Genomic DNA, 19,432 nt, shown 5'->3' with positions numbered 1-19,432 from the left:
GTTACAGCCCATGTGAGTCAACATCTCAATCGAATGATCAATGGGAAAAGTAGCCTGTCCATGTAGCCTTCAAAAGATCATGCCCATAAAGTAATTCCAAATATAATCACTGGAAAAATGTCCTTTTAAAATCAGGCATTTCTTTCAAAGATATTTCACGTCTCTACCCATTGCAGTTTTTGAAGTAGAGCCAGACTGAGTGCGGAAAGGGGCGCTGTCCGTGGTGCTGAAACAGACCTGCGTGTTTTACTAAGTCACATTAAAATGGGATCAAGATGGGAAAATAAATACATCCTCAGAGATCATCAGTTATAAAACATGGGACTGAATCAAATGACTGAAAGAGTACAGGAGACAAACTGTTGTAATAATATTAGCCTAACACACAATTCAGTAAGCTACCTATAGTTTCATATGATGGACTATGCAAAACTGCTAAATAAATAAATAAAGCATTTTCGTTTATCACAATGTCAAAGCTATGAAATCTCACCTCAGACTGCCCCAAGGTGTTGAACGTGATTATATTTTCTCCAAAAGGTTCATTTAGATTCTTCTTAAGTGTCTGGTCAGAAGGCAGCGTGTTGTCATTGTAAGATCTTGCAAACTTGAAGTCACTGGTGCGTGAGCCTGTTGTCAGGTATGGTTCATAATTGTACGACCTACGTAACGTTCCAGCTGCATCCACCTCTGCATAGTTGGGAGGGAAATACCCGCTGGGAATGGTGACTGCTCCATCAAACAACATTCTAGGCTTTCTCCTACGACAGAACCTCACCGCCAGGATGAGAATAATGAAAGTCAGGAAAAAGGTGGAGACAGAGACCAGTGCGATGATCAAGTAGTTAGTCAGATTGGAACTGTCCTCATGAGCCATGTCATTCAGTTCTGGAACTTCAGCCAAATTGTCTGATATGAGTAAATATACATCACAGTTTGTAGAGAGAGAGGGCTGTCCGTTATCTTTCACTGATACAACAAGGTTCTGCTTCATACTGTCAGATTCTGAAAAGTCCCGCTGGGCCCTGATCTCTCCGCTGTGAAGACCAATAGTGAAAAGTCCCGGATCAGTCGATTTCACGACGTGATATGAAAGCCACGCATTCTGTCCAGAGTCAGCATCCACAGCAATCACCTTGGAAACCAGGGAACCCGCCAGAGCAGCTTTGGGGACAATCTCAGTCATCAAGGAGTTTCCTGCTGGAGCAGGGTATAATATCTGGGGAGAGTTATCATTCTCATCTGTTATGAAGACACTCACTGCCACGTTACTGCTGAGTGGAGGAGAACTATTGTCTCTGGCTACAACGTGGACTTTGAAGCTCCTAAACTGCTCATAATCAAATGCTCTCACAGCATGGATCACCCCCGTGTCTCCGTTGATGGATAAAAATGAGGACACCGGAACACCGTTGACCTCACTGGGCAATAGAGAATAGACCACTGTGCCGTTCTGTCTCCAGTCTGGGTCTCTGGCGGTAACAGAACACATAGAGGAGCCAGGCTTGTTATTTTCAGTCATATAGGAGCTGTAGGATTGTTCTTCAAACACAGGATGGTTGTCATTCACGTCTGACACAGATAAATGAACAGTCTTTGAGGAGGATAAAGGTGGAGACCCCTCGTCAGTGGCAGTGATAGTTATGTTATAATCTGATATCATCTCACGGTCTAGTTCACTAGTTGTTACCAGAGAATAATAGTTTTTGATTGAGGGGTTTAATTTGAATGGAACATTTTGTTGAATGGTGCAGCGGACCTGTCTATTTCCCCCAGAGTCTTTATCCTGTACATTAATGATGCCCACCTCTGTGCCAGCTAACACATTCTCTGGGATGGGATTGGTCAAAGATTTAAGAGATATCACTGGGGCATTGTCATTAACATCTGTAATTTCTATGAATATTTTGGCAAAGGAAGTCAATCCCGAGCTATCTTTGGCTTGGATACGCAATTCATGAATTGATTCTTCTTCAAAATCCATCTGTCCTGCTATTCTGATAATTCCCGTTTTAGGGTCAAGAGAAAACAATTTATTTAATTCTTCTGAGATCGGGCCAAATGCGTACGTCACCTCTCCATTTGCCCCCTCGTCTGCATCTGTTGCCGTCACAGTAACAACTATTGACTCTATTGGGGAATTTTCAGGTACACTGACCTTATAGACATTCTGGCTGAACACTGGTTTATTATCGTTAGCATCCAGCACAGTAACGTGTATAACTACAGTACCAGATCTCTGTGGAGTCCCACCATCAACAGCAGTAAGTAATAACGTCACCTCCTGCTTTTGTTCTCTATCTAACTCTGTGTCTAACACCAACTCACCATACTTTTCAGCGCCTGGGTTGGTATGAACAGCCAAACTAAAATGGTCGTTCCTTTGTAGTGTGTAGCTTTGAACAGCGTTCAGTCCTATATCTGCATCATGAGCCTGATTCACCGAAAAGCGAGCGCCTTTGACTGCTGACTCTCTGATATCAAACTTAATGATATCTTCCCCAAATAGTGGGCTATTGTCATTAATATCTTGTACCTGTAAGATTATGTTATGTAATTCTAAAGGATTCTCCAGAACCATTTCGTATTTTAGGGTGCATGAAATCCTCCTACCACAAAGCTGCTCCCTGTCTATTATTTCAGCGACGACCAAATCGCCAGTACTGAGATTGATTTCACAATAGCGCTTGCTGCTACCTTGAACATCTAAACGAGCTTTCCGATACATAAGTCGTTTTGCATCCAGTCCCAGATCCTTGGCTATATTTCCTACAACAGATCCGCGTTTCATCTCCTCCAGAACAGAATAGGTCACGTCTCCATAGTTGGTGTGCAGCAGGAAAAGAAACAAAGCCAGGGCGAACAATGAGGCAGAGAACGAAAATCCCTTAAATTCCATTTTCAGATAACACAGCTAATTCCAAATAGGCCAAATATTGTGGTAAAATACAGTGCTATTCAACCGAAGAAACGTTTACAACCAGTAGATCAAAATGCACCACGTTAAAATGTTAAGCATGCGACTTTTACATTGCAATAATGAGGTCTCCTCCCTCCCTGGAAATGTCAAGAATGGGTGGAGAGATTCATGTTGAAGCTTCTGCTGGTGAATAGCGACACTCCGTGTAGTTTCATTAAACTGCATAAAATAGTTTGCAATGCTCTCACCAATTGAATGGAGAGTCTGCCACGCATAGGAAAACATGCCGGGTTTAATTGTTTTTATAGATACATAATGTGAGCATTCATATCAACAGAGGTAGACTATTTCAAAATTCAAGATTGTGAAGACCTGAACTCCCTTTTTTGTGTTACAGCCCATGTGAGTCAACATCTCAATCGAATGATCAATGGGAAAAGTAGCCTGTCCATGTAGCCTTCAAAAGATCATGCCCATAAAGTAATTCCAAATATAATCACTGGAAAAATGTCCTTTTAAAATCAGGCATTTCTTTCAAAGATATTGCACGTCTCTACCCATTGCAGTTTTTGAAGTAGAGCCAGACTGAGTGCGGAAAGGGGCGCTGTCCGTGGTGCTGAAACAGACCTGCGTGTTTTACTAAGTCACATTAAAATGGGATCAAGATGGGAAAATAAATACATCCTCAGAGATCATCAGTTATAAAACATGGGACTGAATCAAATGACTGAAAGAGTACAGGAGACAAACTGTTGTAATAATATTAGCCTAACACACAATTCAGTAAGCTACCTATAGTTTCATATGATGGACTATGCAAAACTGCTAAATAAATAAATAAAGCATTTTCGTTTATCACAATGTCAAAGCTATGAAATCTCACCTCAGACTGCCCCAAGGTGTTGAACGTGATTATATTTTCTCCAAAAGGTTCATTTAGATTCTTCTTAAGTGTCCGGTCAGCAGGCAGCGTGTTGTCATTGTAAGATCTTGCAAACTTGAAGTCACTGGTGCGTGAGCCTGTTGTCAGGTATGGTTCATAATTGTACGACCTACGTAACGTTCCAGCTGCATCCACCTCTGCATAGTTGGGAGGGAAATACCCGCTGGGAATGGCAACTGCTCCATCAAACAACATTCTAGGCTTTCTCCTACGACAGAACCTCACCGCCAGGATGAGAATAATGAAAGTCAGGAAAAAGGTGGACACAGAGACCAGTGCGATGATCAAATAGTTAGTCAGATTGGAACTGTCCTCATGAGCCATGTCTTTCAGTTCTGGAACTTCAGCCAAGTTGTCTGATATGAGTAAATATACATCACAGTTTGTTGAGAGTGAGGGCTGTCCGTTATCTTTCACTGATACAACAAGGTTCTGCTTCATACTGTCAGATTCTGAAAAGTCCCGCTGGGCCCTGATCTCTCCGCTGTGAAGACCAATAGTGAAAAGTCCCGGATCAGTCGATTTCACGATGTGATATGAAAGCCACGCATTCTGTCCAGAGTCAGCATCCACAGCTATCACCTTGGAAACCAGGGAACCCGCCAGAGCAGCTTTGGGGACAATCTCAGTCATCAAGGAGTTTCCTGGTGGAGCAGGGTATAATATCTGGGGAGAGTTATCATTCTCATCTGTTATGAAGACACTCACAGTCACGTTACTGCTGAGTGGAGGAGAACCATTGTCTCTGGCTACAACGTGGACTTTGAAGCTCCTAAACTGCTCATAATCAAATGCTCTCACAGCATGGATCACCCCCGTGTCTCCGTTGATGGATAAAAATGAGGACACCGGAACACCGTTGACCTCACTGGGCAATAGAGAATAGACCACCGTGCCGTTCTGTCTCCAGTCTGGGTCTCTGGCGGTAACAGAAGACATAGAGGCGCCAGGCTTGTTATTTTCAGTCACATAGGAGCTGTAGGATTGTTCTTCAAACACAGGATGGTTGTCATTCACGTCTGACACAGATAAATGAACAGTCTTTGAGGAGGATAAAGGTGGAGACCCCTCGTCAGTGGCAGTGATAGTTATGTTATAATCTGATATCATCTCACGGTCTAGTTCACTAGTTGTTACCAGAGAATAATAGTTTTTGATTGAGGGGTTTAATTTGAATGGAACATTTTGTTGAATGGTGCAGCGGGCCTGTCTATTTCCCCCAGAGTCTTTATCCTGTACATTAATGATGCCCACCTCTGTGCCAGGTAACACATTTTCGGGAATTGGATTTGTCCGAGTTTTTATTAATATCACTGGTGCGTTATCGTTTACGTCAGTAATATCTATCATTACTTTTGTGTATGAAACCAACCCTGCACCATCTTTGGCGAGGACGCGCAGCTCATAAATGGGCTGCTCTTCATAATCAATCGGTCCAGCCAGATTTATAACCCCAGTTTTACAATCGAGGTGAAACAAATTATTCAACTCATCAGAAACTCGACCTAGATCATATATGACATCACCATTTGCTCCCTCGTCTACATCAGTTGCGCGGACTGTTGCTACTACCGTACCTAACGGAGAATTTTCTGGTAGACTGACCTTATACACATCATGGCTAAATACTGGAATATTATCGTTAGCATCCAGCACAGTAACGTGTATAACTACACTACCAGATCTCTGTGGAGTCCCACCATCAACAGCAGTTAGTAATAACGTCACCTCTTGCTGTTGTTCTCTATCCAGTTCTTTCTCTAATACTAACTCGCCATATTTACTTCCATCTCGATCAGCATGAACATTCAAGACAAAATGGTCATTCCTTTGCAAGGAGTAGCTTTGAACTGCATTCTGACCTATATCTGCATCGTGGGCCTCATTAATGGGGAAACGTTCACCTTTATCAGCTGACTCCCTTATTTCCAATTTGATAACATAATCTGCAAACTGTGGTGAATTATCGTTCACATCCTGAATCTGAAGAGATATGCGGTGCAATTCTAAAGGATTTTCAAGAACCATTTCATATTTTAGCCCACATGAATACCTCGGACCGCAAAGCTGCTCCCTATCAATTCTTTCAGCGACAACAAGATCTCCCGAATTCAGGTTAATGTCACAGAAGTGTTTGGTTCCATCCTCTTCTAAACGAGCTTTTCGAGCCGACAGACTCTTAGCATCCAACCCAAGATCCTTGGCTATATTTCCGATCACAGACCCGCGTTTCATCTCCTCTGGAATAGAATAGGTCATGTCGCCATTGCTAATGCGTATTAGGGATAGAACAAAAGCCAGATGGAGGACAAAAGCTGAAACTGTAAATCCAATGTACCCCATTTTCGATGTGCAAACGAAAATATTCCAATTAGAAGGTGAAGGCAACGAAATATGCAGTGTAGGCTACTACAAATATTAGCTAAGATAAATTACCAAACTGAAGAAATTAGATCCTTTTGCCGACTGCTCCTCAGTGATAATGACGCGATAGGGTGTATCCGCCCTTTGAGTAATCTATTAGTGGGTTGAGAAGTGTAGGCTGCCTAACTTTTCTTAGCTGGTGAACAGCGACATCCTGAGTCATTCAAAAAAACAGCACACAATGACACCTGTCGTCTTCTGTCTTATAATTGTATTATCATACAACGATGCTGTAGCCTATGACCTCAGTTAAATACTAATTAGTTATACAGAAAGACGTGGAAAGTAATGTTTGTATGTTGTATGAACTCATTTTCATGAATAAGAACAGTCCCATAAGGAAAAAACATTGAGTTAACACTAGTCGCAACTTTGTCCTTTTAGCCAATACAATGCACGGATTCCACTAGCTATTTATGTGTCCTTACTCAACAAACCGAAATGTGGTATTTTTCCCTTCGTCATTTGAGTTTGGAAGGATTTAAACTAACGTTAAAGTGAAGGAAAAAGTTAAGTCGCTGTCCACATGCATGGTGCTGAAACGTAGCTGACATCAAGAGTTGCTGAATTAGCAATGGGGATGTTTCAGAACGTTAAAACGCAATAGGCCTAAATCTCAATCTACACCAATATATTTATTATGAAATTAGACATTACAGAAATTGATAATAACATATCTATATGGTCATGGCAAGTTCTCATTTTTAAATGGATTCCATTAAAAACTCAACATTATCCTCCATTCACTTAATCTAAAATAGCATAAGAAAATACGCTTAGCCTACTGCATGTCAGAATTACTTTGGCCAAATTCAACAAACAGACTTCCATAAAGACGAATAACAATTGCAATGCCTGTTAAATATATGAAACAGGATGCCATAGACAAACACTGAGCAAGCTTCCACCAAAATGATACTCCTATCGAAAAAGAAATCACTGAACGAACATGGTGATGCAAAAAGACAAATCGATACATTTTGAGAATTGGTGTAGTGAACACAGCGATATATTAGCCTACTAGAAAACCTGAATAAATTAAGAGTACCCAGTACTACATTTAAATAGGAACACGATGTAGTCAATAGGTTCTTATGTTTGAATGTGTATTTCTAACTGTGAAAAAACTAAGTATAATTCTAACCAAAAAATAACACCCAATCGCTTATTCGGCATAGCTGTCCTGTTATGCATTGCATTTGCACATTCATTCATTTTCATTCAACCAGGGGTGTTCCACTCGGTAAAAATTCCCACCACTTTCCAATGAGTATTAAATCCAGTGGTCTTACCTCAAGGTACCAAAACGGAAAATGTTCAGGCAAACTGACCTTGTAAACATCCTGGCTAAATACTGGGATATTATCGTTATCATCTAGAAAAGTGAGGTGTGTAACTACAGTACCAGATCTCTGTGGAGTCCCACCGTCAACCGCAGTAAGTAACAACGTCACCTCCTGTTGTTGTTCTCGATCTAATTCCTTCTCTAATGTCAAATCACCGTATTTTCCTCCGTCTCGATTAGTCTGAACATTAAACAAAAATTGTCATTCCTTTGTAAAGAAAAGCTTTGAACTGCATTCTGACCTATATCTGCATCGTGACCGACGACTCCAACATTTCCAGTTTGATAACATCATCTGCAAACTGGGGTGAATTGTCATTCAGATCTTGAATCTGAAGAGATATGCGATGCAATTCTAATGGATTCTCCAGAACCATTTCATATTTTAGGGTGCATAAAATCCTCCGACAGAGGAGCTGCTCCCTGTATATTATTTCAGTGACAACAAGATCTCCCGAATTCAAAACAATGTCACAATAGTGTTTAGTTCCATCCTCCTCTAAACGAGCTTTTCGAGCCGACAGTCTCTTAGCATCCAACCCCAGATCCTTGGCTATATTTCCGATCACAGATCCGCGTTTCATCTGCTCTGGACTAGCTCACGTCTCCGTTGCTGATGTGTATGATGAAAAGGCAAAAAGCAAGACAAAAAGCAAATACAAAAACCCTAAAGCCTCTGTAGCCCATCTTCAATATCTAATAGCAATTAAGGCCAATTGAGAGTTTAGGCTTGACAAAAAATGGCCCTACTGAAGATTATGCCTAATATAGTCTACAGTCAATAGCCAAAAGGAAGAAAGGTTACAATGTCTAACCGCTTTTCAGTGAGTACTGGTAATGCGATAGGGTGTATGTAGCCCTAAAAGGTGGAGGTATATACTTAACTGTACTTAGCTGGTGGAAAGCGACGTCATGAGTCTATCAGAAAAACAGCATTTACAATGCTCATAGGCCTACATTGTTTTCCATATTTCCTTCTTAGAATGTATCCTATTCTCCAAACGCAGACGGCCGTATTAAAACATAAAATATATAGGCTACAAATCAATAGTAAACTCGTCGTAACATGATCATGAGAAGATATGGATGAGGTACGCTATTAGGAAAAACGTACAAAATATGCCTAAATATTCACACAATTCGCCATTAGTTGCAAAAAATTGTTTTTCCTGGATAATAAAATATTTCAACCATCATCATGAAAACTGTCGATTTCACAGTCGATGTTTCATTACTCATCAAAATAATGCTAATTCTTTCGCATTCTGTCGTTGAATTTTTTACCCTTAGACTTCAGTAAAGTAATACATGTCACGTTGCTGTCCACTGGTCTGGTGCTGAAATGTAGCCGACCTCAAGAAAAACGGCAGGCAATGGGGATGTTAATGCACAACGCTAAACACACATCCCTAAGCTATATAATCAAGTTTCAAAATACATTAAATCCACGTCCCAGATCAATACAATTCATTTATTATAAAACGTCTGATTCCTTTTCAAAAGTAGGCTAAATCATGTTTTCCTATCTCCATCAAGCTTTATTGTCAACTTGCTCAGAAAATCAGTGAAGAAAAGATCACAGGCATACTCAACTAAAAGCAACCGAAACTCCATTGCTTGTTTTAATTATAGGAAACCACAGCCCAAACAAACTAGGAGCAAACTGCTTCCATCAATACAAACCCCTAGTGAATAACTCCTCACAGAGAAGAGAAGAAACAGCTAGCACATTTTAAACTCTACTAAGCACGCAAAATAACGAGTGAATAAATTCCACATTTTTGCCTACTAAGAAGTCATCATCACCTAAACCAAGTATAGGCCTACTGTTTCTATAGGATAGCATAAGCCATTAAGGCCCAGAATTTATTTTCGACATACCCAACCCATTCTCCCACAATGAAACAACTCACATACAAACGGTAAGGCTTACCTCAGTCGCCTCTCCTGCAGTGTTGAGAGCGATGATACTCCCTTCTAATAATGTATCTGGACATCTTGTCAGTGTCTGATCAGCAGGCAGCGTGCTGTCATTGTAAGATCTGACAAACTTGAAGTCACTGGTGTGTGAGCCAGTTGTCAGATATGCGTCATAATTGTAAGAACTACGCAAAGTTCCAGCTCCGTCCACCTCTGCATAGTTGGGAGGGAAAAACGCACTGGGAACGGCGACTGCTCCATCAAACAGCATTGTAGGCTTTCTCCTACGACAGAACCTCACTGCCAGGATGAGAATAATGAAAGTCATGAAAAAGGTGGAGACAGAGACCAGTGCGATGATCAAATAGGAAGTTAGTTTGGAACTATCTTCATAAGCCATGTCTTTCAGTTCTGGAACTTCAGCCAAGTTGTCTGATATGAGTAAATACACATCACAACTTGTAGAGCGAGAGGGCTGTCCGTTATCCTTTACTAATATAACAAGGTTCTGCTTCATACTGTCAGATTCAGAAAAGTCCCGCTGTACCCTGATCTCTCCGCTGTGGAGACCAATAGTGAAAAGTCCCGAATCAGTCGATTTTACGATCTGATATGACAGCCAAGCGTTCTGTCCAGAGTCAGCATCCACAGCTATCACCTTGGAAACCAGGGACCCCGCAAGAGCAGCTTTGGGGACCATCTCAGTCATCAAAGAGTTCCCTGCTGGAGCAGGGTATAATATCTGGGGAGAGTTATCATTTTCATCTGTTATGAAGACACTCACAGTCACGTTACTGCTGAGTGGAGGTGAACCATTATCTCTGGCTACAACGTGGACTTTGAAGCTCCTAAACTGCTCATAATCAAATGCTCTCACAGCATGGATCACCCCCGTGTCTCCGTTGATGGATAAAAATGAGGACACCGGAACACCGTTGACCTCACTAGGCAATAGAGAATAGACCACCGTGCCGTTCTGTCTCCAGTCTGGGTCTCTGGCAGTAACAGAACACATAGAGGAGCCAGGCTTGTTATTTTCAGTCACATAGGCGCTGTAGGATTGTTCTTCAAAAACTGGTGGGTTGTCATTCACATCAGAAACAATTAACGTAATAGTTTTAAAAGATGACAGTGGAGGAGATCCTTCATCGGTTGCAATAAGAGTGATGTTGTATTCGGACTGTGTCTCACGATCCAGTTCCACAGCAGTTATTAGGGAAACATGGTTTTTGATTGATGGGGACAATTTGAAGGGTGTGTTCTGCTCAATAGAACATCTTACTTTGCTGTTGGACTCAGAATCTTTGTCCTGTACATAAATTAAGGCAACCTCTGTACCGGCTGGTGAGTTTTCTGGGAATGGTGATTTGAATGACTTAATAAGAATGACTGGGGCGTTGTCATTAATATCAGCGACATCAACAATAACTTTACATGAAGCAGCCTGACCTGCTCCATCTTTAGCTTTAACCCGCAGCTCAAATGACGATGTATCTTCAAAATCTATCATTGCTTTTATTTTAATCTCTCCACTTTTTGGATCAATAGAGAACGTATTTTTAGTTTTGATAGAAATATGACTAAATTCATAGGTAACCTCTCCATTCGCCCCTTCATCTGCATCGCTGGCACTGACAGTGACCACCGCAGTACCCAATGGAGCGTTTTCAGGCACACTCACCTTATAAATAGACTGCGTAAAAACAGGGACATTATCATTAGCATCTAGTACCCGGACCTGTATAACTACTGTGCCAGATGTCTGTGGCTTTCCGCCATCATAAGCTGTCAGAATAAGTGATAGCTCATCCTGTTTTTCCCGGTCTAGTTCATGCTCTAGTACTATCTCTGCATATTTACTCGTATCAGCACTTGTGTGAACATACAAGGTGAAATGTTCATTTGCCGAAAGAGTATAACCCTGAACTGAATTGACTCCCGTATCTGTGTCGAGGGCCTCATCAATGGAAAATCGCTTTCCTTTGTCGGCCGATTCTCTGATCTCTAATTTGATTACCTCATTGGGAAATGTTGGGAAATTATCGTTAACATCTTGGACTTCAAGTGTGACACGGTGCAACTCTAGAGGATTTTCCAAAAATAAGTCAAAATGCAAAGCACACGACGGCCTTTGTCCGCACAGCTCTTCTCTGTCCATCCGCTCGTTCACAATCAAATCCCCAGTCTGGTGGTTAATGTCGCAGTATCGTGTACTACCTTCGAATTCGATCCTTGGTCTTCTGGTCGACAGTGTTTTTACATCGATTCCCAAATCCTGAGAAAATCTCCCAACCACAGAACCTCGTTTCATTTCCTCTGCAATTGAATAGCGAATATCCCCGACACACTGATGGACTGTCAGTAATAGGAAGACAAAGGTGGTCCATAGCCCTCGCCTCAATATGGAACCTCTTTTATATTCCATAATCAATTCAGATTAATCAAATGATCCCAAACCTCTTACTATAGACTATATATATATAAAAAAACGTCTGCAAATATGACCTCTACCTAGGTAAGGGTATCCAACGCGAAAGGCTTTAAGGAAGAAAATATTTACCAGACAAAAGATAACGACGGATTGGGGGCAGGAGTGGGTGGGTTTCAATCAGTCATTTTTTGTAAGCCAACAGCGACACACTGTGTTACATATCAACATTTACTAAATAGAGGAACGATTTCATTACCAGAGTAGGACATCATAGGCCTATCCATGCTGTAGGCTAATTTGTAATATGCATACTCAAATTAACAATATGTGAAGCTGAATTGATCTAATAATCATACTCTTCAGCCTATAAGAAGTCCAATGATGATGTAATGATTAATACAGACCTGCTGCAAACAGAAAACTATGGGGATACAAAGAGATAATGGGGAAAATAGGCCTACAATTCTGAAGAATTTCAAACGACATGCTGAAATTGTATGCTTTAGACCGACGGTATTGAAAGGGGGTTCAGGGTAATACAGTTTGCTCAACAGTTTGCACAATTAAAAACAATAAACACAAGAAATGTAAGTAACATGTCTAAGAAAACAATCATGTTTTTGGGCTCAGATTAAGAGACAGCATACAGTCCCAGCAAAACGATTTACAATCCTACCTCGTTCAAGTTCTTGGTGTCCACTAACGAATCTTGATCTTTGCTTTCTTTCCTCAGTGTCTGAACAGCAGGCAGTGTACTGTCATTGTAAGATCTGACAAACTTGAAGTCACTGGTGCCTGAGCCCGTTGTCATGTATGCATCATAATTATAAGAACTACGCAGAGTTCCAGCTCCATCCACCTCTGCATAGTTGGAAGGGAAATACCCGCTGGGAATGGCGACTGCTCCATCAAACAACATTCTAGGCTTTCTCCTACGACAGAACCTCACGGCCAGGATGAGAATAATGAAAGTCAGGAAAAAGGTGGAGACAGAGACCAGTGCGATTATCAAATAGGAAGTTAGTTTGGAACTATCTTCATAAGCCATGTCTTTCAGTTCTGGAACTTCAGCCAAGTTATCTGATATGAGTAAATACACATCACAACTTGTAGAGAGAGAGGGCCGTCCGTTATCCTTTACTAATATAACAAGGTTCTGCTTCATAATGTCAGATTCAGAAATGTCCCGCTGTGCCCTGATCTCTCCGCTGTGGAGACCAATAGTGAAAAGTCCCGGATCAGTCGATTTCACGATCTGATATGACAGCCAAGCGTTCTGTCCTGAGTCAGCATCCACAGCGATCACCTTGGAAACCAGGGACCCTGCCAGAGCAGCTTTGGGGACCATCTCAGTCATCAATGAGTTCCCTGCTGGAGCAGGGTATAATATCTGGGGGGAGTAATCATTTTCATCTGTTATGAAGACACTCAGTGTCACGTTACTGCTGAGTGGAGGAGAACCATTATCTCTGGCTACAACGTGGACTTTGAAGCTTCTGAACTGCTCATAATCAAATGCTCTTGCAGCATGGATCACCCCCGTGTCTCCGTTGATGGTTAGAAATGAGGAAACCAGAACACCGTTGACCTCACTGGGCAATAGAGAATAAACTACTGTGCCGTTCTGTCTCCAGTCTGGATCTCTGGCAGTAACAGAACACATAGAGGAGCCAGGCTTGTTATTTTCAGTCACATAGGCGCTGTAGGATTGTTCTTCAAACACAGGTGGGTTGTCATTTATATCAGAAATTTGGAAACTCAAAATAACACTTGAAGACAATGACGGCGTTCCTCCATCGGTTGCTATTATGATGACATCATATTCAGATATGTGCTCCCGATCCAGGGTTTCGCTGCTTATTAAGGTAAAGTAGTTTTTAATTGAGGATTGGAGTTTAAAAGGTAGGTTTTCCGCAATGAAGCACTTCACTCTGCTGTTCTCTCCATGGTCCTGATCCTTTACATTAATAACAGCTATTTCAATGCCCACTGGGATGTTCTCTGGAATCGGATTGATGACTGATTTCACAGTTATTGTGGGTGCATTGTCATTTATGTCAGATATTTCAACAATTACTTTGCAGTGTCCAGCCTGCCCCCCGCCATCCTCCGCCTGTATCTCCACTTCATAAGAGGAGGCCTTTTCGTGGTCAAGCTCGCCAATTGCAGTAATCTCCCCACTGTTTTGGTCAATATTGAATAAACGCTTTGTGTTTTCAGACGCATGATTAATGTAATATGTTATTTGACCATTAGCACCCTCATCTTTATCAGTTGCGCTTACCTTGAGCAGGGAGGTACCTTGTGGTGAATTTTCAAAAACGGTTACCGTATACAGAGCTTGCGAGAATATTGGACCGTTATCATTTACATCAATTACGAGAACATTTATTGTAACACTACCAGACCGAAGTGGATTCCCCCCGTCAATTGCCGTTAGCATTAGAGAATGTTCGCCTTCCTTCTCTCGGTCGAGACTATTTTGCAATACAATTTCAACATACCTTTCTTTGCTGATTTTTGCATCTAAAATAAAATAATCATTTTGACCAAGCACATAGCTTTGAACTGAGTTAATGCCTACATCTAAATCGCGAGCAGAAGCTATTTTATATCTACTGCCTGTTGTTGCAGATTCGCTTATTTCCAGTTTGATTAAATCCTTGGGGAAAAGAGGTGCGTTGTCATTTATGTCCTGTATTTCCAGCTCAATATTGTGCAGCTCCAAAGGATTTTCCAGGATGAACTCAAAATGCAAGATACAGGGTGCGGTAGTTTCACAAAGCGTCTCCCTGTCGATTCTCTCTAGAACAATGAGATCTCCGGAGTCCAAGTCGACTCCACAGTACCGTTTCTCTCCCTGGTAATCAACTCGGGCCTTCCGAACCCTCAGTCGCTTAAGATCCAAACGAAGGTCACTACTTAAGCTCCCGATTACATGTTTTGTCTTTGTCTCCTCTGGAACAGAATATCGAATGTCCGCAAAAGAGGCCTGCATGATAGCAAGCAAAAACATAGCACACTGCACACGCCATTTAGATCCGCATGATGTAGTAGATACCGACATCTTCACTTATGGCAATCACTGAAAAATGAAAAATGATGTAAATAAGCACAGTACCTACACGAAATCCCAAAGGCCAATGGTCTGTTTTACAGTACTCCGCGTTATGCTCCGCGAGGAAATGGCTGTGTGGATAAATTCTGCTCATATACTGTAGCTCAAAACGAAATGGGAGTGTTCTAAGACCCAAAGCATAGAGTTGGCGAGGAGCGACGCCATGAGGCTACAGGAAAAAACGCAGGAGCGATTAGTGTACATTCTCTGACTACATGGTCAATACAACTGAATCTAGTCGCCGTGCAGCCTTTAAAGGTGGAATAATGAGTTAGAGAGGCCTATTCCATTATTTTTGAGTGTAGTTTACAATCTGAAGTTTTAATGGAAGAAACCGGACTACTAATTCGTAGATTACTTAGATTAGTTTGCCCTAGCCGTAGCTTGTAACAGAAAACAGCCGGTCAGAAAATACTCCGCTCGCAGTGCAGCATAGCGAGACCACTTCAGCACCCTGGACAGCCGCAGCAGAACGAGTGCCGGATAGAGGGAAAGGAAGGTTTGACCTTGTAAACACAGCGGGCAGTGACATTTTCAACATATTGCTACAGGGAAAAACAGAACCACAACAGCATCAGTACAACACGAAAGCATGATTTCTTAGATAAACACAATTCCTTAATGCTGCATGTGATATAATCCCCAGCTATATGTTCAGATCTAATTTGGTTAGGATAAGCAGGTTGTACAACCCATCTCATAAAGAAGTCAGCCAGAATCTCTCTCCAGGCATATCACTGCCACAAACTGGTAACTGCCTAAATAAAGGAAACGCCAAAATGGTGTCTTAACCCTCCCGTTGTCCTAGGGTCAAAATGACCCGCCACTGTGTTGAACCAACTTTATTTAATTTTTATATTTTTGGGATCATTTGTGAGAAGGAGGCAGTGAGACTTTAAAGAAAGTATCACTGCCTCCTTCTCACCAAAAATATAAAGATTAAATAAAGTTGGTTCAACACAGTGGCGGGTCATTTTGACCCTAGGACAACGGGAGGGTTAATAGGGCGTTGGGCCACCACGAGGCGCCAGAACAGCTTCAATGCGCCTTGGTATATATTCTACATGTGTCCTGAACTCTATTGGAGGGATGCGATACCATTCTTCCACAATAAATTAAATATTTTGGTGTTTTGTTGATGGTGGTGGAAAACTCTCTCAGGCGACGCTCCAGAATCTCCCATAAGTGTTCAATTGGGTTGAGATCTGGTGACTGACACACACACACACACACACACACACACACACACACACACACACACAAAAAAAAAATGCTTCTCTGTTTCTCTGCTAATATCTGCGTAAAAGATTGAAAGGAATGTGAGTCTAATTCAATATATTTAGTTAATGCTTGCTTTTCGAGGCATGCCAGCTAGTTAGACACATAAGCGTCGCGTGAGTTTCAAGTTTGGGGAAGCTAAGTTTAACCATAAAAATTCACCTTTATAATAAACCATTCCATGCATCATCGCATTTGCAGACTTATGTAAGATAGCCTACAATTCCTAATGAGATGAGTAGATGACCACGTTAACACCGAGATATGACAAAAGCAACACATTGGTATGCATCTTAAATTAACGCAACACAAAATCAGAGTTGAATTGCAGTTCATTCTTCATTGACACACATTTACATTTACATTTTAGTCATTTAGCAGACGCTCTTATTCAGAGCGACTTACAGTTAGTGAGTGTATACATTTTTTTTTTTTTGCATACTATATTTCACACACCTATATTACGCACTGCTATTTACAACACTAATGTAAAGCATGTCCTTTGATGGTCATAACACAATTGGTTTGAAGAGTAACATTTCCTGTATTAACTGAATCCTAATTCTGTTTTGGTTTAGCTCCCATGGTGAGTTGACACACTAAAGAAAACACAAATCAATCTCCATAACATAGGTTATGTGGCCTTGTGATACAGACAAATCATTACTGTGAGTAACCCATCACTATAGCCTATGCATGTTTTGGTGAATGCAACAGCTGAAATACTGGGCTAACAGCAGCCAACCTTCTTTTGTAATTTTCATGTTGTTTTATTGGCCTAGATTAGAAGATGTACATTTCAAGTTGTCAACATACTGTAATGAAACAGGCAGGCTCGAACCATCAACATTTTGGCCCGAAGCCCAGCATATATTCTACAGCGGACTATGCCACAAAAGCAAGCCTGAGTGGCAGAGTCGTTATTCACGCTTATAAATGGGTCGCTGCAATAATATGGACAAAACTTTTATATGCTGTTTGGAAGCCTGAAACAGTCTCGCTATCTACTAATTCGACTACATCCGCTGAGCAAAATTAGACGACACGAACAATTACCGTTAATAACTGATATTTTTTATTACTATGGTTGCATGAGCCGATATACAGCCATACAACTGTATCAAACAAAGCTTTACCTGCTCACTATCCGTTCAGGCAAGATATTCCTGCATGGAGTGCAGCGTGGCGCTGTTGACCGCGGCTTGAGAAAGGTTCCGCCTGACGCTGCATTCTGGGAGCATTTGTTTTCCTCAATCCAAAGGTAAGCTCGGCTGTGAGAAGACTACTCTAAAGGTATGCTTTGTTTAGAGTTATAGTTATGGCGTTCTTATGCTAAGTGACTAAATGCTGTTGAATTGATGGAGTAACATTATTTGGGTTGATGCATATACAGTACAGTATTAGGACATAGACAACAAAATGAACACCTCTCTCTTTTTCTGTCTGTTGCACATTATGTGCACGCACGCACACGCGCGCGCGAGCACACACACACACACACACACACACACACACACACACACACACACACACACACACATACACACACCGGACCTGGGTTCAAATACTATTTCAGATATTTCAATGACTTCACATACATTCGAAGGAAGTATTCAGATGTCTTTTATTTGAAAATAATTAGTGTTAACGTTTATATGTTAATGTATTTTGAAGTACAGTTGGAAAGTATTTGAAAATACTCAAATACACTGACTCAAATACCCAGGTATTTGAAAATAGTATTTGAAATAAGTATTTGAAAATACTCTCAAATACAATTGGGTAGACTATTTGTATTTTACAAATAACCATTCAAATACTCAAATAAAAGTACTTGTTTTGGGCTGTGTATTTGAAAATACTTGAATACACAGAAAAAAAGGTATTTTAAACACCAGATACTCAAATACACTTGTATTTGAACCCAGGTCTGACACACAAACACACGGAATCATCAGCACTGACAGTAAACACTCTCAATTGCATGTCATCTCATTTCAGCTTGTTAGTGAGCACTGACACTCTCTGCCACATTTCCACTGTATTACAGCAGCTAATTGACTGCAAATCCCAAGTTGATGATGGAGTGTTTCAAAAACTCCTCTGACACCTTACCAGTCACTGACTTCAGTGCTGATGTCTTTGATGTCCATCATTCCATTCCCTTGATGGCTTTTCTCCTGTCCTCTCACCCCCATTTGGACAGATTGATTGACAGATAAAAGGCTAATGCAGCTAATTTGACTGAATGTCACCCAGAACTCCATCCTCCTCATTCGCCTTGGCATACCAGCAGGAGGCACTGGATGCTTTAACTTCTCCATCAGTCATATACTTCCTAGGTCTAGAGATAGTCTTAAACAACACACCCAAGATACCTGAAGTGGCCAGTTTTAAAGGAGGCTCTCGTCCCATAAAACAGAACATTTTAGGGATCTTCGGTGGGTGTGTTCAAGGACAAACAACTGACATGTGGGGTGGTGCATTAGAAATGGCCTTACAGTGACATTGTCCTCTCGAATCTGATGAATTTGGCCTTGGGATTGAGTCAGTGGGGTTGAGAGAGGTCAATATCAGTCTCCATCCTGCATCTCCAATTACCACACAGTCATCCTGGGGCTCAACCAGAGTAACATGGATGTTCATACGCATGATAATACAAAGTTCCAGGCATACATTATATTAATTATCATAAAACAAAGAAGCAGACACACACAAACACACATTCACACACAGTTGAAAAAATAATCATCAAGTCTGTTAGTTTTATTTCTATATCATTGATTTCTTCCTATCTGAAATCTATATTTCTGAGTGTAGCGATGTTTGCTCAAAGTAGATAAAACACTAACAGTAATGGTATGGCTAAATCCCAAAACACTCCACAACAACATTTGATGTTGTAGACTGTATATGTATGTATGGCAATTCCCCACTGTGGGACTCATGCTTGGTGCTGTCCCTGTGAGTGATTTCCCCAGTTTAGCCTCTGTGAGTGAAGCAGCCTCTGTGAGGGAAGCAGCCTGTGAATAATTGTTCTCCCAGACAGCATG

General features: G+C 41.2%; 1 protein-coding gene across 1 annotated transcript; it reads right to left on the bottom strand.

Annotated features, from left to right (window-relative positions):
• Nucleotides 1-163: 163 nt before the first annotated feature.
• LOC311143130 (protocadherin beta-16-like) lies at nucleotides 164-6,122 on the bottom strand (the record flags this gene model as incomplete). The annotated part of the gene is made up of 3 exons (XM_084178928.1): nucleotides 164-226; nucleotides 494-2,343; nucleotides 5,648-6,122. 3 exons carry the CDS (start codon nucleotides 6,120-6,122, stop codon nucleotides 164-166), a joined length of 2,388 nt encoding a protein of 795 aa, XP_084035054.1.
• Nucleotides 6,123-19,432: the final 13,310 nt, after the last annotated feature.

The sequence above is a fragment of the Coregonus lavaretus genome (assembly GCF_964263955.1).
Source record: "Coregonus lavaretus genome assembly, chromosome: 15".
Taxonomy (NCBI): domain Eukaryota; kingdom Metazoa; phylum Chordata; class Actinopteri; order Salmoniformes; family Salmonidae; genus Coregonus; species Coregonus lavaretus.
The sequence above is the reverse complement of the archived record's forward strand: the minus strand, read 5'-3'. Positions and strand labels throughout refer to the sequence as shown.